At 46.6% G+C, this 23,322-nt stretch overlaps 1 protein-coding gene across 1 annotated transcript in view; it reads left to right on the top strand.

Moving 5' to 3' along the window:
* The first annotated feature begins 5,955 nt into the window (after window positions 1-5,955).
* LOC146349446 (matrix metalloproteinase-27-like) overlaps window positions 5,956-23,322 on the top strand; it is a 29,696-nt gene continuing 12,329 nt past the window's right edge. Inside the window, exons 1-6 of the mRNA XM_084842671.1 lie at window positions 5,956-6,200; window positions 8,264-8,502; window positions 15,885-16,033; window positions 16,518-16,646; window positions 19,118-19,234; window positions 22,489-22,653. Coding sequence (XP_084698797.1) covers window positions 6,099-6,200; window positions 8,264-8,502; window positions 15,885-16,033; window positions 16,518-16,646; window positions 19,118-19,234; window positions 22,489-22,653 — 901 coding nt within the window. The 5' untranslated portion in view covers window positions 5,956-6,098. The remainder of the gene's footprint in view (window positions 6,201-8,263; window positions 8,503-15,884; window positions 16,034-16,517; window positions 16,647-19,117; window positions 19,235-22,488; window positions 22,654-23,322) is intronic.

The following is a 23,322-nucleotide window of genomic DNA, read 5'->3' as shown; positions in this document are numbered from 1 at the left end:
TGCTTCACATCCCTTTGAAGTTCTGAGTACTTCTTCTCCCCCTGTAGTACCCTGACAGTACTCAGTCCATACAGGGTCAGACATCACTCTGTTGACAAGAACTTCTTATGGAGGATGTGATTTTTGAGACATATTTCGCAAAATTACACAACAGAGGAAATATCAGCAACTTGTGGTTAATGGTGGAATTTTAGGAAATGAGTCCCAGCTGCCAGGGAGAAAAAACAGGAGAGTTTGATTGCTCTCAGACCATCCTTGTGAACTTTTGTGGGGATTGGGGTGGCCATTGCAGGAAGCAGAATGCTGGATGAGATGGATCTTTGGTCTGATCAAGCAGGTCTCCTTTTACATACATAAAACTCTAATTCATTCCCTCCCTTTCAAATTTTATCCTATGGACCCTCCCAGGCCAAATAAATAACTATCTGAGGAGCCTTCATAAGAACAGGAAGACCTGATCAAGAAAAACTAGAGGTATCTAAGCTTCTTCCTTCTAATGAAGTGGACAAGGTGCTTTCATCTGTAAAGCCAACCACCTGCTTACTTGATCCTTGCCCATCTTGGCTCATTATGAGCTGCAGAGAGAGGCTGGGTGAGGGGATCAGGGTGGTGGTGAACGCCTCCTTTGATGAGGGAGTGATGCCATCAGCTCTCAGAGAGGCAGTGATAAGACAGGTCTTTAAAAAAGCCCTCCTTGGATCCCCAAGTCCTGAACAACTTTTGCCCAGTTTCAAATCTGCCATTTGGGGGCAAGGTGACTGAGCGGGTGGTGGCAATGCAGTTGAAGGCACACTTGGGAGAAGCTGATTATCTAGATCCATTTCAATCGGGCTTCAGCCTGGCATGGGACAGAAATGGCCTTGGTTGCCTTGGTGGATGATATGAGGAGGGCTTTGGCTGGGGGCAAATGCTCCTTACTTGTTCTCCTCGACCTCTCAGTGGCTTTTGATACTGTTGACCACAGTATCCTCCTGGACCGCCTGGAGGGGTTGGGCATTGGAGAAACCGTATTACAGTGGTTCTGGTCCTTCCTCTCTGGCAGGTACCAGAGAGTAGCACTGGGAGAGGAGGTTTCGGACCCATGGCCGCTCACTTGTGGGGTGCCACAGGGTTCCATCCTCTCCCCAATGCTATTTAACATCTATGTGAAGCCGCTGGGGGCTATCATCAGAAGGTTTGGGATGTGGTGTCATCAATATGCAGATGACATGCAGCTCTACCTCTCGTTCAGATCTTCACTAAGGTTGGCCGTGGAATCCCTGTCCAAATGTCTGGAGATGGTGAGTGGCTGGATGGGGAGGAATAAGCTGAAGCTGAACCCTGACAAGACTTTTGGTGGGAGACAAGAGTAGGTTGGGGGATGTCGACCTGGTGTTGAATGGGGTACAGCTACCCTTGAAAGACCAGGTCCGCAGCCTGGGGGTCATTTTAGACTCCCAGCTGTCCATGGTGGCTCAAGTGTCAGCCATGAGCTGGACAGCACTGTACCAACTCCATCTGATACGGCGGCTGTGCCCCTACCTTCCCAACCATCTGCTCCCATTGGTAGTACATGCCCTGGTCTCCTCTCGTCTAAACTACTGTAATGCACTCTATGTGGGGTTATCCTTGAAGATGGTTCGGAAGTTGCAGCTGGTGCAGAACGTGGAGGTCACCTGATTAAAGGCAGCTGCAGTTGTGATCACATCACTCCGGTGCTGAAGGAGTTGCACTGGTTACCAGTTGTTTTCCGGGCCAAATTCAAGGTGTTGGTTTTGACCTTTAAAACCCTATATGGTTCCGGCCCAGCCTATCTCAAGGAGTGCCTCCAGCAACACCAGACATTCTGCTCATCAAGATCAGCCTCAGATGGCTTTCTGTTTGGCCCATCAGCCAGGACAGCTAGGCTGGGGAGGACGAGGGAGAGAGCCTTCTCTGTGGTGGTGGTCCCCACTCTGTGGAACTCCCTCCCTAGGGAACTCCACCATGCCCCCTCTTTAATGAGCTTCCACCACACATTAAAAATGTGGTTGTTCAGGCAGGCATTTGGGGTGGGTTAGGGTATTTTTTAGAAATACGATGTTTTAATGTGACATTTTATTGTTTTAAACTGCTGTATTATTGTACATTGCCCAGAGTGGCCAGGTGACCAGCCAGATGGGCGATTAAGAAATTTAATTAATGAATTAATTAATACAGCAAGCAAGCAAGCAGAGGCTGGATGGCCGTCTATCAGGGACACAGTAGTTGCATCCTGCATTCAGTAGGAGGTTGGACTAGAAGACCTCAAAGGTCCCTCCCAACTCTATCATGCTATAAAGTCATCCCTCTTTAAAGATGCAGTCCTTAATTTCTGGTACCAGTCCCTGGTAAATCATTGTCCCTATTTTGCATTCTGGAGACATTTTGAGGATTCCTTTAAAAAAAAAAATCCTCTGTGTTCATACAATATGCAAGGAAGCTTCAGCCATTGGGTGGTATAGAAATCTAAGGAATGAAACAAATAAAACATAATTAATTATGCATATGATCAGGGCTGGCCCAAGGCATTTTACTGTCTGAGGTGAAGGATGAGATAGTTTCCCACTATCACCAACACCACCAGTTCCATTCACAGAAGCCAACTGGACCAGTTGCTGAGTCTTACTTAAATGCTGGTGATGGCATGGCAACTTCTACCACATCAGAGGGCAGCAGGCTAGCTTAGGGGAACAGGGCTGGCCATGTGGCATGCACATATCTGGCCTTCAACAACTTGCCGTGGCTCACTCACTCCTCTGCCTGGCTGGTGCCACTGCCCACCACACCCAGCATCTGCCTCCTGAGGTGGGTGCCTCACTCTGCCTAATGGTAGGGCTGGCTGTCATACATTGGACTTTTTCAGCTGTCCACCCTCTCTTTCCTGCAAGAACTTAAGGGTACAATCCTACATACCGTTACTTCGGAATAACTCTCACTGAATTCAGTGGAGGCTGCTGGCTCCGTTGCCAGTGGGACAGTAAATCCACTCCAGGTTTCAGTCAGAACCAGCCAGAACTCTAAAGGAGCTATCCAAAGTGCTGAATCCTATCCCCAAAATGGAGCTCCTTTAGAGTTCTGCCCAGCCACCACTGCCTGAACCCCTTCCACAGTTCGCCCTGCACATCTCACGTGGTGGCAGCAGTGGATGCATCTTGACTCGGATGTACATGAATGCAAAACCGCAGGCGTGAACAGAGGAGCCCTTTCCTTTTATTTCCCACCTCCGGGAACTACTTACCCAGACAGTAAATGTTCTCCAATATGTTTGACCTGCTCCTATTCTGAACTAAGTACGATATCAACCTTGTAAACGTCCCTCCCCCCACCACCACCACCAAAAAAAGGTAAGTGTTCTAGTCAGTTTATTAGTAGGCCCAGTTTTTGACAACCAGTACAGGCAGGCTATGTAGAAGAAACGGATACAATTCACTATGCAGGCAGAATAGCAGTGGGGGCTAGGGGCTGGGGACTCCAATGTTGGTGGGGCCAGCCAGAACTCTGAAGGAGCTACTCAAGGTGCTGAACCCATTTTGGGGGATGGGCTTCACTTCTTTGGATAGCTCCTTTAGCGTTCTGGCTGATTCTGACTGAAACCCAGAACGGAATCACAGCCTTGCCGAAACTGGAGCCACCAGCCTTCACTGGTGAGAATAGAGTTACAGATACCGAGAGCAGTATCCCATCCTTCCCATGCACTAGAGGGACCCGCCCCTAGCACAAAGGGAAGCTAGAGGTGCCAGGACAAGGCAGAAACAAGTGGAAAGGTTTGTTTCCAAATCAGGGCAAGTCAGTGGAGCTTGCAGAAGGGAGCTCCCCTGACCTGTCCTGATCCGGAAACAATTGTTTCTGCATGTTTCCAGGGTTGCTTCTTGAGCCCTTACCTTCCTGTTGCTTGAGCGAAGGGTCCCACTCGCACAACAGATCAAGTGGGAGTAATGGATACTGCCCCAAGAAGCTCTGCAGGGCCAGCCCAAGACTGAGGTGAAGGACAAGACCTTCCCCCGCCCCCCGTCCCAGTGCCATTTACAGAAACTGATCAAACTGGCAGTTAAATCTTGTTCACATCCTGGCGATGGGACAGTGTCCTCCTCTATACCTGAAGCTAGCTGAGGAGATGAAAGGCAGAGGATGTGGTGCACCCAGCTCTGTCCTCCAACACCTTGCCACCATTCACCACCAACCCTTGCATCTACCACCTAAGGCAGCCGCCCCAGTCTGTCTAATAGTAGGGCAAGCCCTGAGGCTCTGTGCCTTTAAACAGCTGCATAATGCATAGAAATCAACAGCTTTCCCTAGTATGGAGATGCAGTAGTAAGGAGGACAATGGGAGCTTATCCATTTGGTATCCCTGAGGACCAGTTCATGCAAACCTGTGTGTCTAAGAGTCACAGTGGGACACAGGAGCACGGCTGTGGGCCAGGCTGGCCGGAAGGCTCTCCTCACGTGCTGTCACACATAAAAGCTGTACACCCCTGTGTGAACTCGCCCTGAGGGTGTGTATACATATATATTGCAGCCAGCTGAGACTGGTGGCTCCACTGTCAGAGGGGCGATGAATCTGCCTCGGGTTTCAGTCAGAGCCTTGGCTTCACAGCTTGGATAGCTCTGTTAGAGTTCTGACTGGTTCTGACTGAAACCCAGGGCAGAGCCACCACCCCACTGACATCAGAGTCATTAGCCTCCACCGATCACAACAGCGGTGAACCCACTGTGGAAACATACACCGCTAGGACAACGTACAACGTACATTGCATGTACAACATACAACGTACGCTGCTCGTTTTAGACGCACGTTCCATCTTCAAAAAAGTGTGATTTTATTTTAATTTTTTTTAAGAAAAGAAAAATAAACCGACAAAAACCCATTTGAGTTTGGGGCAATGTTAACCAGCCTCAGATCAATGAGACTTATTTCCAAGTAAGTCTGCATAGTCTGGACAGTATTTCCAGTATTTCCTGGACAGTATTTTATTTATTTACAATATTTGTATACTACTCCATATCTAGAACAGATTTCGGAATGGTGAACACAAGAGATATAACAGTAAAAGGATAAAAAGATTAAAATACCAGATGAAAATTATGCTATTTTTAAAGACAGTAGGGACCGCCTAAGAGTTGCTGTTACCTGGGCTGGATGGTCACTAGTGCTGTTTGCCAGTATTGAGGGGCACTGTTAACTTTTGGGGGCACATGACATATTCTGTATACTGGTTTTCTAGTGCTATTTCCTGCTTTGTCTTCCATATTGTCCCAAAATACCAAACAGATGTCATTGTGTGCGCTATGAGGTTTAAATGCACAAGAAGGATATAGCGTCATCATGATGGGATAGTATGGATATGACACGAGGTGTCAGTCTGGCCCCAGTCTGCTTTACACCTCTATCCTAACTAAGCACATTTATTTAATACAGAGTACCATGGTAATTAGACTGGACAGCTGTCTTTCAAGGATGCTTTAAACTAGATCCCTGCCCTGAGCAAGGGCTTGGACTCAGTGGGCCTAAATCATCCCTTCCAACTCTATGATTCTATGATTCTACCTGGAAGTACTGATCTTTGTGTAAATCAGAGGTGGGCAACCTCCAAATGTTTTGGACTGCAACTCCCATTATCCCTCACCATTGCTTATGCAGCCCAACAGCATCTGGGGAGCAACACGTTACCCACCCCTTGTGCAAACGTATTAGGGTGCAGTCCTATGCATGTTTTGACAAAAAAAGGTCCAGCACAGTTGGCTGGGGATGTGGAAGGACTTTTTCTGTCTAAACATGCATAGGATTGTGCCCTATGCAGCTAAAATAGGGGAGCAGACGCTAGCGGACATTTTATGGATAGGCTAGGAACATCTTTTTTTCTTCAAGAAAATGTTATTTCTCAGCTGCAAAGGGTTTCAAAATCAGGGTTTTGAGTTGACTTCTATTGTGACACCTTCTACTGCTGCATACGCTTTCCTTTGGAGCGTGATAAACTGTGAGTCAGTCCACAGCTGGCTTTATGAAACAGAAAAGCACAAAGAAGTTTGAAAGTCGGAATTCAGGCAATAGCAGAGTGTGAGCCTTCCCTGCTCCTTAAACAAGAGAGCCCAAGCATAAGATGAAGAGCCTTCTGCTTTTGCTGTTCTCTGTTGCATTTTCTTATGCGCTCCCCCTCTTTTCCGGGGAAAGAAGAAAAGAACAAAACATGCAGCTTGCACAGGTAACGATGTGGTTAGCCTCTGGGAAACTTTGAGGCCTTTATCTGCATGCTTTCCAGAGTCCAGATTTCTCTGATGATGGGGCCTTTCCTCTGGAGGATCTTTCTAGTAGCTCTAAGGAGGAAGGGGGGAAATTTGGGGGATGAGCAGGAACGAGGGCTTATTTTGTTGCAGTATAGTGGGTAAGAGACTGAGCCACAACTCAGGAAGTGCTGTGTTCAAATGTCACCTCTGTCATAAATTCAGTAGGTATCCTTCGGCAAGTCAGTCCTTCTTGGCCACAGTGCCCTCACTTGTGATATAGGAGATAATTATAATGAGTGACCTTGTAGTGTTGCAAGGATGACAACTAGATAATGCATTTTTAGAAAATACTTATATGTCCATTCCATTATTGCTTCTAAATGTCAAGAGCAAATGAAACATAATGGATAAAAGTGTGGGCTGTTTCAAATCTCCCCTTACTGTCATGGACCTTGTTGTAGAGATGCTTAGGGTGCAATCCTATGCCTATTTAGATGGGAAAAAAGTCTTACAATTCCCAGCATGCCCCAGAAAGCCATGCTGACTGGGGAATGCTAGGAGTTGTATGACTTTTTTTCTGTTTAAACATGCATAGGATTGCACCCTTAGGTAGCTATCTCAACCACAACTCACAATTAAAGCAATGCTTCCTGTTTTCCTCCTTCCTTCCTTCCTTCCTTCCTTCCTTCCTTCCTTCCTTCCTTCCTTTTCTTTCCTTCTCATTGTACTTTTCGTCAGGGGAGAGGAGGTTTGGATTCAACAAGGATCACAGTACAGAGGAAAGGGTGGAGTTGTTTCGGTGCGCACTGTACAATTACGGTGCAATGCTTACCTTTGATACACAGTATTTCTGCTCATACCACTGTTGTACCTAGATTAAAGGGAGGGGGGGTTGTTCCTCAAAAAGCTTATTTTTAAAAAAAAATCTAACTTGTGGCCTTGGTACTTTATCTGGTATGAATGTGCAATCATTACCTGTCCTGACATTTTGGAGATAGAGCAGGTTAAAAATGAAAATAAGAAATAATTATTGTGTAACACAGCCTTGTATTTAAGCACATACCAGATCACCATAGGAGACTAGGAATTATATGCAGGTGAGTAAGTGGGCTTAGCAGAGGAGGAAAATGGCATCCAAGCCCATTCACTCACCTGCATAGAATTCCTAGTCGCCTATGGTGAACGGGTGAGTGCTTAAATACTGTACAAGAACGAACTAGGCCATTAATACACTTAGGGTGCAATCTTATGGAGATAGTCATCAGCCTCTGAAATCAGAGGCTGACAAGTATCCAATGTAGGGTGGCTGGAGCATGGAGGGAATCCTCACCTCCATGCTCCGGCCACCCTGCATTTTTGGCGAGACGTGCAGTTTTGCCTATCTAGCCAGGGAACTTTGGAGCAGGAGCAGGGAGGCTGCATGGCACATAGGACGCTGCATAATGTGGCTTCCATAGTCTCCTCCCCTCCCTCCCCCTAGGACTGCCCCCTTTTCCCCATCTCTGTCCTCTGTTTCCGAGCGCAGAGACGTAGCTGGGGCAGAGAGAACCGCAGAGGCTATGAGGGGGCAGGGGAGGGGGAGGGGAGTGCAGTTTCTCAAAAGTGAGGTCAGACCCCTGGCTCTAACCTCAGTTCCCAGAAACTGAAAAATCCTATGGCCCTCTAGACAGTGTCTACTAGCCGTAGGATTGTCCCCTTACTTGGCAGCTTCTTCTCCTTTACAGCCAGCATAGAAGAAGCTGTTGAAACAAATTCAGACTTGGACCACTTGTGGGTTTATTTACAAGGCTGGTACAACAGCCATGCATGCACAGTTTAAAAAATACAGAAATAAAATTGACAGAAGTGAAGAACTGTCAAATAACAAATGGGGAAAATTTATTTTCTATCTGCCCATATTCCTTAGAAACAGTGTTTCTTTGCTTGAAAAATATAGAAGTCTTGTCATCCCAATGCAGAAACCATTGAGTTTTTTTTTTAAAGGGATAGCAAAACTCTCCCCAAATCCTGTAATAAATATATACTTTTTCATTTTTATCAGAAATATCTAAATCAGTTTTATGAGCAAGAAAACGAACCGGGGCAGCGAGGCTGGAAAAGCAGGAATTCTTCCTTTGTGAACAAAATCCAACAAATGCAAGAATTCTTTGGGCTCAATGTAACTGGAAAGGTAGATGCTGACACACTGGAAGTTATGCAGCAACCCCGATGTGGGGTACCTGATATCGGACAGTATGTCTTGGCTTCTCCTGGATGGAAAAAAACCAAGCTTACATACAGGTAATCAATAATTTGGTGCAATAACTAAATGAGAGAAATGTTGTATTCCAGCCTTCCCCAACCTGGTGCCTTCCAGATGCTTTGGACTTTGACTCCCATCAGCCCCAGCTAGCATGGCCAGAAGTGCTAGGAGTTGTTGTCCAAAACATCTGGAGGAAACTAGGTTGGGGAAGGGTGCTGTATTCCTATGTGTGTTTACTCAGGCTTAAGCCCCATTGAACTCAGTAGAACTTTCTTCCAAGTAAACATGCATAGGATTTGGTGCTTTGAATGAGAGAGTATCCCACTCACTATATATGGAATAGGTTTGTATGCAGAACTGACCACAACCTGAGAATTAATGGCCAATTTTAGAACTGATGATAGCACCGGATAAACTTGTGGAAAACAAGGACCAACCAGAGTAATGTGTGTTCTGTGTGTCCTCGGTTACAGCCTTATACCATATATTTGGCACCAGGGCCGGTCCTACCATTAGGCTGAGTGAAGTAGTCACCTCAGGTAGTAGATGCTGGGAGGTGGCAACAAAGTGTTGGAGGAGTGACTGTGTGCCGTTCGGCCTGCTCTGAGCCCCCTAGGTCAGCCTGCTGCCATCAGGTGCAGGGGAGGAGGCGCATCATCAGTGCTGATGACGGATTCATCTGCCACTCCAATCAGCTTTTGTACTTGGAATGGGAAGGGGCACCATCCTGTTCTTTGCTTCAGGCAGCAAAATGTCTTGGGCCAGCCCTGTCTGTCATGGAAAGGAAGCTTAGAATTTACTGTAAATGTCTGTTGCCAGGGGTTCTGGAGTGGGGCAATATTACTTTTTGGAAGTACCTCCTCTTGGTTCACAGACAGGTCTTCCTGCAGTCTGTTTCCCGCCTCCCAGCTGAGCAGAGCAGAGCAGAGCAAGCTGCTCCAGCTGGTCCAGGGACTACAGAAGCAGGCAAGCTCCCAGAGAGCGAGCGAACAGAGCGAGCGAACAGGGGGAGCAAACAGGAGTTGGCCAGGGGAGTTGCAGTGGTTGAAGAGACAAAGGAGACAAAGGAGACAGAGGCTAAGAGGTAAGTGGGTTGCAGGAAGCCCAGGGCGCTGCCCTTTATCCTTCTGACTGGCTGTGAGCTCACCAGGAGCTTCTGAGAGCTCCAACTGAATTGGAGGGGTGTGGCCTGAGTACTCCCAGCAGCTGACTGGGCGGGAAGCTTCAGTCTGTTTCCCGCCTCCCAGCTGAGCAGAGCAGAGCAGAGCAAGCTGCTCCAGCTGGTCCAGGGACTACAGAAGCAGGCAAGCTCCCAGAGAGCGAGCGAACAGAGCGAGCGAACAGGGGGAGCAAACAGGAGTTGGCCAGGGGAGTTGCAGTGGTTGAAGAGACAAAGGAGACAAAGGAGACAGAGGCTAAGAGGTAAGTGGGTTGCAGGAAGCCCAGGGCGCTGCCCTTTATCCTTCTGACTGGCTGTGAGCTCACCAGGAGCTTCTGAGAGCTCCAACTGAATTGGAGGGGTGTGGCCTGAGTACTCCCAGCAGCTGACTGGGCGGGAAGCTTCAGTCTGTTTCCCGCCTCCCAGCTGAGCAGAGCAGAGCAGAGCAAGCTGCTCCAGCTGGTCCAGGGACTACAGAAGCAGGCAAGCTCCCAGAGAGCGAGCGAACAGAGCGAGCGAACAGGGGGAGCAAACAGGAGTTGGCCAGGGGAGTTCAGCAGGGGAGATCAAGGGAGAGGCCCCTAACATTTTTTTTTAACATTTTTTTTTTTTTTTTACTAACTTCTTTTCATTTATTTGTCTTGTAACACACACTTCCACACCAGTGGGACTCTGCTTTTAACCTCTACTGAGTAGAGGAGCAGGCACAGGCTAGTCTAGAACAATCACAAAGCTAGACACAAAAAGGGAAAAGAGGCTATGGAAGGACAAGACTCTCCAGTGGTGGTGATCTGCAAGGTGTGTGCAATGTTTGTTTTCTTGCCTGAGAACAACATGGCCTACACCTGCAACAAGTGCAAGTTGATCACGCTGCTGGAGGAAAAAGTAAGTGGACTGGAGCGGCGACTGTCAACCCTCCGGGGAATAAGAGAACACGAAGAGTTCTTGGACAGAATGGGGGAACTACAGCAGCAAAGGGCAGACCAGAAGCTTGAAGAGCAACAGCAAGATGAGGCAGTGGGAAATGCTGAGGTGAAGAAAAATGGAGTAGAGGATACTCCTTGGAAAACGGTGACAGTTAGGAGAAGAAGAACTAGACGCCACTCTGCACCAGTGGAAGCGGTGGAGCTGTGGAACCGATTCCAGGTACTTGCAGATGAGACTGGAGGACAGCCTGCAGAGGAAGAATCACAGGGGAACCTGCATGAGAGTGAGCAAGAGGCTAAAGGTCAGTCAAACAGAGGTGATGAAACCCAGGCCTACAAGAAGAAGAAGAGAAGAGTGGTAGTAGTGGGAGACTCCTTGCTGCGTGGGATCGAGACCCAAGTATGTCGCGAAGACCCGTGGACTCGCCAGGTATGTTGTCTCCCGGGAGGACAGATTAGAGACGTGACTGAAAGGTTGCCTGCACTCATAAAGCCCACTGACAGGTATCCCTTTCTTCTCATCCATGTGGGAACAAATGATACCGCCAAGCAGAGCTACGAAGAGATCACGTCAGACTTTGAAGCTTTGGGAAGGAAACTCAAGAACTTTGGGGCCCAGATAGTTTTCTCATCCATCCTTCCAGTAGTTAGAAGAGGGATAGAAAGGGAACGAAAAATACTCCGGGTGAATGACTGGCTACGAAGGTGGTGCCGACGAGAGAGATTTGGATTCTGGGACCACGGGCTATACTTCCTGGAAGATGGGCTGTTGGCTAGGGATGGGTTGCACCTCACAAAGGCTGGGAAGAATGTGTTTGGCCACAGCATGAAGAACTTCATCAGGAGGGCTTTAAACTGAATCCTACGGGGAAGGGAGATGTAATGTTGGGGGTAACAATGGACGTAGGCGCATGCACTGCAATGGAGAGAACAGCGCTGATAGCGCCCAATAATAGTCTTCAGACACATGTAGGAAGAAAGCCAGACTATGAAGCACATGGTCTTCGATGTCTATATACTAATGCCCAGAGTATGGGAAACAAACAGAACGAACTTGAACTCTTAATACAGGAGGGAAATTATGACTTGATAGGTATAACTGAGACTTGGTGGGATGACTCTCATGACTGGAATACAGCAGTTGAAGGATATAACTTGTTCAAAAAGAACAGGAGGAACAGAAAGGGAGGTGAGGTTGCACTGTATGTGAAAAATACATATCTCTGCACAGAAATACAGGAGGAGGAGCTTGGTAGCCCCATCGAGAGCATCTGGGTTGAAATAAATGGAGCAAAGAATAAAAGGAACCTGGTGGTCGGAGTCTACTACCGGCCACCCAATCAAGGAGAAGCCAAGGATGAAACTTTTGAAAAGCAAATAGCCAATGTTTTAAGGAAGCATGATGTAGTAGTAATGGGGGACTTCAATTTCCCCGATATTTGTTGGGAGACAAATTCTGCAAAACATGGCCCCTCCAGGAAATTCCTGACTTGTGTGGCGGATAACTTCCTCCTACAGAAAGTAGAGGAAGGAACTAGAGGATCGGCTATCCTTGACTTGATCCTAACCAACAGAGATGACTTAGTGGATAAAGTAGCAGTTACAGGAACTCTGGGGGAAAGCGACCATGTTGTACTTGAGTTCTTGGTTCTAAGGGAAGCAAAAGCCGAGTGTACTCAAACGCGTACCCTGGATTTTAGGAAAGCTGATTTTAATAAACTCAGAACAATGATCAGTAAGGTCCCATGGCAAGCAATGCTAGCGAGAAAAGGAGTCCAAGATGGGTGGGAACTTTTAAAAAAGGAAATTCTCAAGGCACAATCACAAACAATTCCAACAAGAAGAAAAGGTGGAAGACAACAGAAGAAGCCAATGTGGCTTCACAAAAAGCTCAGGGATGACCTGAAAACAAAAAAGGACACATATAGGAAGTGGAAAGAAGGCCAAGTAACAAAGGAAGAGTACAGGCAGGTAGCACAGAATTGCAGGGATGGCGTCAGGAAGGCTAAAGCGGAGAACGAGGTGAGGTTAGCGAGGGATGCTAAAAACAACAAAAAGGCTTTCTTCAGCTACGTGCATAGTAAAAGGCAGAGGAAAGAAATGGTTGTTCAGCTATTAAATAAGGATGGCAAAATGATAACAGAGGACAAAGAAAAGGCAGAGGTGCTCAATTCCTACTTTGGCTCAGTCTTCTCCCAAAAGAGGGTCTATGACCCCCCTGGCAAAGGCGAAGTACAGGCTGAAGGGGCAGGATTGCAGCTTGAGATCGACAGGCATATGGTCAAGGAACACCTCATTACTTTGAATGAGTTCAAATCTCCAGGGCCAGATGAACTGCATCCTAGAGTCATAAAGGAACTGGCAGAAGAACTCTCAGAACCGCTGTCTATTCTCTTTGAGAAATCATGGAGGACCGGGGAAGTGCCAGATGACTGGAGGAGGGCTAACGTTGTCCCTATCTTCAAAAAGGGTAAAAAGGAGGAACCTGGGAACTACAGACCAGTCAGTCTGACATCAATCCCTGGGAAAATTCTGGAGCAGATCATAAAGCAATCCATCTGGAAGCACCTTGACAACAATGCAGTGATTACTCGAAGCCAACATGGATTTGTCAAAAACAAGTCCTGCCAGACAAATCTGATCTCATTTTTTGATCAAGTCACCTCCCTTGTAGACCGTGGGAATGCTGTAGACATCATATACCTCGACTTCAGCAAAGCTTTCGACAAAGTGCCCCATGATATCCTGATGAGCAAACTAGCTCGAAGTGGGCTAGATGAAACAACGATCCAGTGGATCCACAGTTGGCTACAGAATCGGACTCAAAGAGTGCTTATCAATGGGACCTTCTCAAGCTGGGGAGAGGTAACGAGTGGGGTACCGCAGGGCTCAGTCCTGGGCCCAGTGCTCTTCAATATTTTTATTAATGACTTGGAGGAGGAGGTGCAGGGAATGCTGATCAAATTTGCAGATGACACAAAATTGGGAGGGATAGCTAATACTTTGGAAGACAGAAACAAAATTCAAAGTGATCTGGATAGACTGGAGTGCTGGGCAGAAAACAACAGAATGGCATTTAATAGGGACAAATGCCAAGTTCTGCACCTAGGAAAAAGAAACCAAATGCACAGTTACAAGATGGGGGATACGTGGCTCAACCACACTACGAGCGAGAAGGATCTTGGAATTGTCGTCGATCACAAGCTGAATATGAGCCAACAATGTGATGTGGCTGCAAAAAAGGCAAATGCTCTTTTGGGCTGCATTCATAGAAGCATCGCTTCCAAATCCCGGGAAGTACTAGTTCCCCTCTACTCAGCACTGGTTAGGCCTCATCTGGAGTACTGTGTCCAGTTCTGGGCACCACACTTTAAGAAGGATGCAGACAAGCTGGAGAGGGTTCAGAGGAGGGCAAGATGATCAGTGGACTGGAAACAAAGCCCTATGAAGAGAGACTGAAAGAACTTGGCATGCTTAGCCTTGAGAAGAGAAGACTGAGGGGAGATATGATAGCGCTCTTCAAGTACTTGAAAGGTTGTCACAGAGAAGAAGGCCAGGATCTCTTCTTGATCATCCCAGAGTGCAGGACACGGAATAATGGGCTCAAGTTACAGGAAGCCAGATTCCGACTGAACATCAGGAAAAACTTCCTGAGTGTCAGAGCAATACGGCAATGGAACCAATTACCTGGGGAGGTGGTGGGCTCTCCCACACTGGAGGCCTTCAAGATGAGGCTGGACAGCCATTTGTCAGGGATGCTCTGACTTGGATTCCTGCATTGAGCAGGGGGTTGGACTCGATGGCCTTGTAGGCCCCTTCCAACCCTACTATTCTATGATTCTATGATTCTATGATTCTTCCAGGAACAGCGACACCGATGGAAGGGACTTTGCCTCTGCCTCCAGACCAGCCCTCTCTGGTTACCAGGCAGCAGACTTTTGTCATCACTCAAATCCAAGCTGTTAGGGTGGCCAGGTGAAAAAGAGGACAGATCTCCTGCACTTTTAATAGTTGTGTAGAAGCGGGACTCCCTGCAGGTGTAACTTGTCATGCAATCCATGCATTCATGCGTTTGGGAATGGATGCAGTAAATTAGTCCATGGCTTTTGTGTGTGTTGAGCAATAAGGCCGCAATATGTGTTTGTTTGTTTGTTGTTTGTTTATGGTATTTATATACCACTAAATATAATAACATCCCTACATGGTTCACATATACATATTAAAGTCACATTTAAAATACAGTATTGAAAACAATTCCAGTTACAATAGTAGTACAGACCAATACAAGGAGCAGGAAGATGGATTAATTCAATTACAAGCCAGGGAAAGCCTGGGTGGACAAGTGTGTTTTCAGGAGGTATTTGAAACATGCCACATTTTCTGCCTCCCAAATGGCACAGAGGAGGGGTTTCCAAGGGGTGGGTGCAACCACTGAGAAGTCGGGGTATTACATGGTGACATTCTGTTAGTTTCAGAATGACCAGCAAGGTCTCCTCTAACAATCTTAAAGGTCACCTGGGTATGTGTAAGGGAAGGCAGTCTGCTAGGTATCCTGGTCCCAAGTTGTTTAGGGCTTTGTATGACAGTAACATAACCTTGTATGTGGCTTGGCTCAGTAGCTAATAGGCAGCCAGTGCAGTTCTTTGAACATGGATGTTACGTGAGCATGGCTGGGTGGCCCAGTGAGTACCCTAGGTGCTGCATTCTGTGCTAGCTGCAGCTTCTGAACCACACCCAAGGGCAGCCCCACACAGAACACATTACAGAAGTCTAATCATGAGGTTACCAGTGCATGGATCACTGTGGTTAGACTCTCCCTTCTGCACATTTACTTGGGGGTAAATTGAACTCAATGGGGCTTGCTTCTGACTAAACACGTGCAGGAACAGGTGATTAATCCTGGGGAATCTTTGAAATGTGGGCTGTATCAGGACTTGGTAAATTGCAAATTGGAACATTTACAAAACCAATTAACTGGAACAAAATGGGGCATCAGCAGTGGGGAATCAGCTGAAATTCACCACATTTAATTAAACAAACAGTTGTGTAAACTGGGTTCATATTCTGGAACTGGTCAAAGGTAACATCTGGCAGGAATCAAAAGCAATGTGGCAACTTCCTCCAGTCCGCCTCCTGATCTCTGTTTTTTATCACATTTTGATTGATTGATTGATTGATTACATGTCTAATCCACCCAATCACTAATGTTCTCTGGCTGGATTGCAACACCGTGTAATTGAAGTGCACATCGCTAATGGCGATAATGACAACAATGGCGATAATGACAACAGCGACGAGGGTGAACCTTTTCCTGCATTTTTTTTCCCCCTTTCAGGATTGTGAATTACACACCTGATATGAAACAAGCTGATGTGGACACCTCCATCCAAAAGGCCTTTGAGGTTTGGAGTGCAGTGACTCCTCTGACTTTCAGCAGGGTTCGTAAGGGGAGAGCAGATATAACAATTCAGTTTGCAACTAGAGGCACGTTACTATTACTGCAGTCTTAAGATTCATTGAGCTCCATGCATGACTATGGAGGGGGGCAGAACCTCAGGCCCAGAGGCCAAATCCAGCCCTCTGGGGGTCCCCAGATGGCCACACCCTTTTCCCTGGCCACGCCCCCTTTTCCCTGAATACTGATCATTAGATGGTTGCCCGGCTTTTGTGCAGTTTTTTTCCCAATCCTAGATGGTTGAAATTCCTCCCCTGTGGCTTGGTGACTGGCAGTAAGAGCTTCCAGTAAAAATATGCTGGTATTTTGGCTCTGCCCCCTTTTTCCTTTGGTCCCACCCACCCCTGGAATGCAGCCCCCAAGACCTGCTCCAAAATGGAAATTGGCCCTCAGATTGAAAGAGGTTCCACACCCCTGCATTACTATAATTATAATTATTATATTATATTATATTATATTATATTATTATAATATTATTATTATTATAATGAGTCCTCCTATGTCACTGCTTAGTGCATCCTCATTGCCCTCGGCATTTTGATGGGCCTCTGGGAGTCCTCGGACATGCTTTCCCCCCAGGGCATCCCCTCCGTGGAAACGTCCACCTCGATGAGGATGAAAAATGGATTGCCAACTTAGGCGGTAAGCAATGTTATAGTGGTACATTTTGGCGTGCGAGTATCACCCACAATATCTCTGCAGTAGATAGGAGAAGTGGGCAGGTTCAGTCTGTTCTGACAGTGTGATTGCCATCCATATTTGCAATAACAAAGAAAAGAAACAACAACAGAGATAAAGCTTAAACGTATATGGAAATAAAAGAAATAATTCTCATTGGTACACAGAACAGTAATACACAGTCAAGTGATAGTAATACTCTTTATATTATTGACAGTCTGGTTGCTATTGCTCCATTGCAGCAAAGAAGTCACAGTTTCCTTCAGCTGTTAACAGGGTGCACAGAAGAAGAAGAAAAACAATGCGCTTGCAGTCCTTATATAGTTGCTGCAGTTTTCTTGTGCAGCAGTCTACATCTTCATTCTTAGTTGCTTGTATCCGAAAAACGAGCAAAGCAGGCCTGTGAATAACATAGAGTCTGCGGCCCTTCTCTCTGGAGCAGCTTCCTCTTCTTGAGCAAGGCTGGGCTGCTGGGGTCTTCTGAAGGAAGCCAGCCCACCCAGGAGAGCGCTTACTGAGCATGCTCCAATAGCTGGTTCTGGAAAGAGAGGGGGGAGGGCAATAACCCCACCCAGTGCCAGGAAACACGGGCAGGCTAGATTTACCATTCTTCTGTCAACGCTGGGAGCAACAACTGAAGCATGGGTTACACAAGGACTCCTTCTTACTCTGCCCCTGGATCTTCAGGTGGTGGCAGCGGCAAGGAGTGCGTTTGCACAGTTACAGTTGGTGCGCCAGCTGCGACCCTTTCTGAACCCATCTGACTTAGCAACAGTTATCCATGCCTTGGTTACATCACGTTTAGACCAGTGGAGGCTGGTGACTTTGATGTCAGTGGGGTGGTGAATCCGCTCCGGGTTTCAGTCAGAACCCTAAAGAATCTATCCAAGGTGCTCCTGCAGCCTCCATAGAATCATAGAACAGTAGGGTTGGAAGGGGCCTACAAGGCCATCGAGTCCAACCCCCTGCTCAATGCAGGAATCCAAGTCAGAGCATCCCCGACAGATGGCTGTCCAGCCTCGTCTTGAATGCCTCCAGTGAGTCCAGTGTCAGTGGGGTGGTGAAGGTTACAGCTCCAGGTTACAGTCGAACCAGTCAGAACTCTAAAGGATCCATCCAAGGTGTTTCCACAGGCTCCGATGTCAGTAGAGCAGTGAATCCGCTCCAGGTTTCAGTCAGAACCAGTCTAAGGAGCTATCCAAGGTGCTATCCCTAGATCTAAAATGGGTTCGGCACCTTGGATAGCTCCATTAGAGTTCTGACTTGTTCTGACTGAAACCCAGAGGTGGTTCAATGCCTCACTGACATTGGAGCCACCAGCCTCTATTCCAGCCTGGTTTAAACTATTCCAATGCACTCCAGCCCTGAAGAGTGTCCGGAAGCTTCCATTGGTGCAAACTGAGGCAGCTGGGCTGCTAATGATATCAGTACCATATTATACCTGTCCTGAAAGACTTGCACTGGTTGCCAATTGCCTTCAAATTAGGTGCAGTTCAAAGCCCTAAATGGCTTTAGCCTGGTCCTAAGCTATTAAGGGGTTTGAAGGTTATCTAAGGACCACCTGTCTCACTATGAAGCTGCCTATTAGGATTTGTAGGAGAAGCCTGTTTGTCAGGCATACAGGAAAGGGTTTTCTCCTGTGTTGCTACCAAACTATGGAATGCACTCCCTTAAGAATTATGATTGGCCCCCACTTTCTTGGCCTTCAGAAAGGGTGTAGAGATGCAACTTTTCAATTTAGCTTTGTAAAATCTGTAGTTCTAAGGTGTTAAGGTTTTTACTGTTTTTAATGTTCTTGTTTTTATTGTTTTAAGGTTTTATAGTTTTGTTGCACACCACCTTGATAGCTTTTTAGCAGATAAGGTGGTATATAAACGTTAATAAACAACGAATAACTTTGACTGTGCATAACACACATGCCACACAGCAGCAGTATACAGCACTATACCCATCTTAATAGGGTCAGCATGGCTGCAAGCAAATGTTCCCTTGGAGTAAGCGCCACTGAACACAGCGACGCCTACTTTTTTGGACTGCATAAAAACTATTTGGGCCCAATCCTATGCATGTTTGGGCAGAAAAAAGTCCTATAACTCCCAGCGATCCCTAGCCAGCATTGTGGGAGTTGCAGGACTTTTTTTCTATCTAAACATGCATAGGATTAGACCCTTAATAAAAACACATTGAGCTTTTACAAAATATCTTCAGTTGGCTGAAAAGCAAACTTTCAGCTTTTCATTAGAAATGCAAGCAATCCTACAAAGAAGTGTCGCCATACCTATCACTAACGTTGAGTAAGAAGCCCATCAAAGGAAGGAAAGACCTATGCAGTCTCTGCTTGATTCTTGTCCTCATTCTCTGGCTTCCTCTATGCTAATCTGTCACAAACAGTAGTCAGACTTGAAAGCCTCGTTATCACCTCATTCACTTGGCAGAACAAGGAAGAGCTGACAATTACCATGGAACTCTGACTGATGATGTCGTCACTCCTGCTCTGAAAAAAGCCCCGGAGCCACGCTCCCCTGCGTTCCCCCGCCACTACACCACTATTGGTAAGTTGGAGAAGTGTCCCTTATTGAAACAATAGGTTAGTGCAAGCTTGATTTTATTTTTATTTTTGGGAGGTGACGACGGTAGTGGAGAAGCTGTTTTATCACAATAAACAAAGCAGATACAAGGAAGCATTTTACTTCATGTGCTACCCAAAGACCCTTTTGTTACAGGGTGGCAAATATAAATAATCTTTGTACTGAAGAAAAGCTATATTGTGGCATTCTGGGAACGCTAGTTTAAATACGTTAATAATAGCACCTTTCCTCCCCCCCCCCTCCCCTGGAAGGAAGTTCTTTTTTGTTTAGAGTGCATACTTGGATTCCAGGTTCTTATGGAGCCGCTGTTATGTCTTTTGAAATATCTTGATGATTCGATATGTGTGGAACCCTGATTGGTCCCCTGCACAGCTGTTATTTAAAGTTTAAAAAAAAAAAGATACAGTCAGTGCCTATGCAACATGACGAAGCTGGTGGCAAGGAAGAACACCCTTCTTTTCAGCTATTCTTGCCTACAAGAGCTGGCCGGGGGGTGCTATTTTACCACCCAGCCCTAGGAAGCAAAAGGTAAACCCTAAGGCAGTTTTCCTCAACCTGGTGTCCTCCAGATGTGTTGGACTATGTGGCTGGCTCAGGGAGTTTGTAGTTCAACACATCTGGAAGGCACCAGGTTGGCAAAGGCTGCCCTAGAGGATCCAAGGAAGATCTTTTCTCCCTTCAAGATAAGGATGGACGAAAGTCAGCTGTGATAGGCTATGTATATCGTTACGTAGCCTATCACGACTGACTTTGAAGAAAAAAAAGCGCGTATGCAAATGGCGGCGCCCATGGGCGCCGCCATTTGCATTCCTTATTTGGGCACAGGTAGTCTACGTAAAGATTTACGTAGACTACGACGAAAATAAGGGCAACGCTATCTTTATTTTCGCCGTAGTCTACGTAAATCTTTATGTAGACTACCCGTGCCCAAATAAGGAACACAAATGGCGGCACCCGTGGGCGACGCCATTTGCGTACACGCTTTTTTTTTTTCGAAGTCAGCCGTGATAGGCTATGTAACGATACACATAGCCTATCATGGCTGACTTTGAAAATCTAGCCGTGATAGGCTACGTAAATTTTTACGTAGCCTATCACGTGTTTGTTTGTTTGTTTATTTGTTTACTTTACTTTGTAATGGCGGTGGCGGCAGCCGGTCAGAAGACTGGCCACCACCCCCGTCACCACCGAAACGCCGCCGAGACGCCGCTGGGACCCGCCGCCGAGAGGGATGTTCGAAGGAGGTAAGTCCCATCCCGGGGAGGGGGCGGGGGGGAGAATTTCCCCAACAATTTCAGGGGGCCGAATGCGTTGGCATTTGGCCTCCCAGAGATTCGTGGAGAAATTCTCCGCCATCCCTACTTCAAGATTTGAGAAACCCTGAAGTGAAACATACATGAGAGAACCCTAGTGTCAGAAATGAATCGTTCTTTCTCTTTGCAATCAACACCACAAAGAGACAAAAGCTTCAGGCTAATATGATTTCATTCTGCTAGAGACTAGCCTCTCTACAAATGCAGATTCAAGGAAAGTCAGACTGCCCCAGGCCCTAAACAACTAATCAACAATCTCTAAGCAGAGGAGATGAACCAGAGGGTAGAACAGTTGCCGGCAGCTTGGGTGTGAACCTCCCAGCCAAGCTTGCTTCGCAGTGATGCCCCTCCCTTAGGGTGGCTCCCTCCTACACTGGCTTCCAAGAGTGGTTATCCTGAAGGAGCATCTGAGCCCTGTCCCTAACTTTTCCCACTTAGCCTTGCAACATGCCCTAGCACCTCTCAAGTCACACCCCTCTTCCTCCTCCTCCTTGGAAACTTGAGTTCCTACGGTGGAGGAGGGGACAGGGACTGAGCCTGGACCATCTGTTTGTCAAGGCTTTCGGAGGAATCTCTCCCAGCCTCTAGGCACTCTAGGGAGTGTCCCTCCCCCATGCTTTGATCTAGCAGTTCTAACTTTGAGTCAGAATCGGAACTGTCAGACATCTGAAAGGGCTGGGACTCATCCCTGACACCTAGTTTCTCATTCTAATGAAAATTCAGTTACATCACAATCCTAAGCCCTTGATGTTGATGGCTGGAGCAGGTTAGGATGATGCACTGGTGCCTCTCCACTGACCTCCATTGGCAGAGACAAGCACCACCGGTAGGGGTTCTGCCACAGTGGAACCCCCTGCTGCGCCTGGCTGGGCAGAAAGCTGCCAGCAACGAGTTCTCCTGCCAGCGGAGGTAGCAACTGGAAAGCCCTGAAATGGGATGTTCCATGGGAGGGGGCAGAGAGGAGCCAGGTTTGGATTCACTGGATCAAAAAGTACTCCCTTCCTCTAGACAGGCCCAATAAGCTACACTAGGGATGTGCAGATTTTGTTTTGCAGATTGTCAGGTGTCTTTCGTGCCATTGTCTACTTGTGGGCAGAATCAGATTTTTTCCAGTTTCCCAAGTTTGTGCAAAATCGTATTTGCACAAATCCACACTTGCAAACATGCACAAATCCCCCCAGATGCCCCACTCCCCCACACATGCACATTTTATGCTTTAGCCTATGGGGGAAATGTGCATTTTCAGATGATTTTTTTTTATCGTACATATTTTTCTACAACTAAATTTGCATAAAATTCTGGAAAGTTAAAAAAAAACTGTCCATAAGTCCGCACAATCCATGCAACTCAGGAAAAGCTGCTCCACTGTGGAATCTGATGGTCAGATTCCCAGAAATCCAAGCTCATTTGATTCTGTTGCAGGTTTCTCCAACATCCCTAAGCTACAGCAGCCCTCGACGAGTAGTGTATCTAATCCACCTTATTTGCTGTTGCAGGGGGTGAGTAGGGATTGTAAATACATGGATAGCCTAGCAAAATTGCCACTTCCTTCTGCCCTGGTCAATGTGAAGTTAGGGCTGGGGATGACGTGGTAGGTCTGCCCACTCAGGATTTCTCTATAAGGCAGCAGAGTCCACTTTAAAATTTGAAACTTGAGAATTTGTAAAGCATCCCTTGCATAGGTGAAAGATTATACCGGAATGCAAATCCTCAGGAAGTTCTGTTATGTATTATATACATGTATTAAACATTTGTTTTTTCTCCATGTAAGCTCCCAAATGACAATGGTGAAGCAATCCTATGCACACCTTCTTGACAATAAGCCCCATGGAACTCAGTGGAACTTAGTTCTGAGTACTCATCAGGGTTTATGTGTAACCTGTCTTTGTACATTTATTTATTTAGAATTTGACTTGTGGCTGGTTGCTGCTCACGAGATTGGCCATGCACTTGGTCTTGCGCATTCTGGTGACCCAAGAGCACTGATGTTCCCCAATTATAAACCCCTGAATGACCCCATCGATTTCCCACTCTCCCAAGATGACATTGATGGCATTCAGGCCATCTATGGTAAGAAGAGAGAAGTCATCAAAAAAGACTGGTAACAAAATAATAATCAAGAACTAAATTATAAAAGAGTCCAGTATATAGCAAAAATTCAGTATTTCTGTTATTATAACACAACCTAACCCTAACCTCTGAGTACTGATTGGTGCTCAGAATTATCCCTGTGCAGACCTCAATTCTGATGAGCAGAGGAGCTCTAGGTAGGCAAAAAGATGTGCACACGAATGTGCTTCCCCTCATGAGCGGGGAGCCTTTCTGGGTAGTGAAGGGATGTTTGTGTATTGTGAAGCTTCCAGACTTAGAAGAGGGCTTCTTGGTCGGGCTGTACGGCGTCTGCAGTCACAGTAGCAACTGTAGTTAGGGATATGTGAACCAGCAAAACCCGAGCTTGTTGAGGTTGTCTGATTTCCACCTCGATGTTTGTTCCAACTCATGTCCATATTAGATTGTGCACATGGTGGGCAGGGGCAGTGGGGAGGGTTCCACGTGAAAATATGTACATATTTTTATGCACATTTTTCGAATTGTATTAATCAATTGTGCACATTTTTTAAATATACGCATTTTCTCCTATTGACTCAAGAGCGTTGTATACATTTTCAAATGTACACATTTCTCATGCACATTTTTCAAATGCACTTTTTGTTGATGCATAAATTGCATCACAAGCTT

The sequence above is a fragment of the Heloderma suspectum genome, chromosome 3, assembly GCF_057233095.1.
Source record: "Heloderma suspectum isolate Gila_16-S chromosome 3, 16-S_ref, whole genome shotgun sequence".
NCBI lineage: Eukaryota > Metazoa > Chordata > Lepidosauria > Squamata > Helodermatidae > Heloderma > Heloderma suspectum.
The sequence above is the reverse complement of the archived record's forward strand: the minus strand, read 5'-3'. Positions and strand labels throughout refer to the sequence as shown.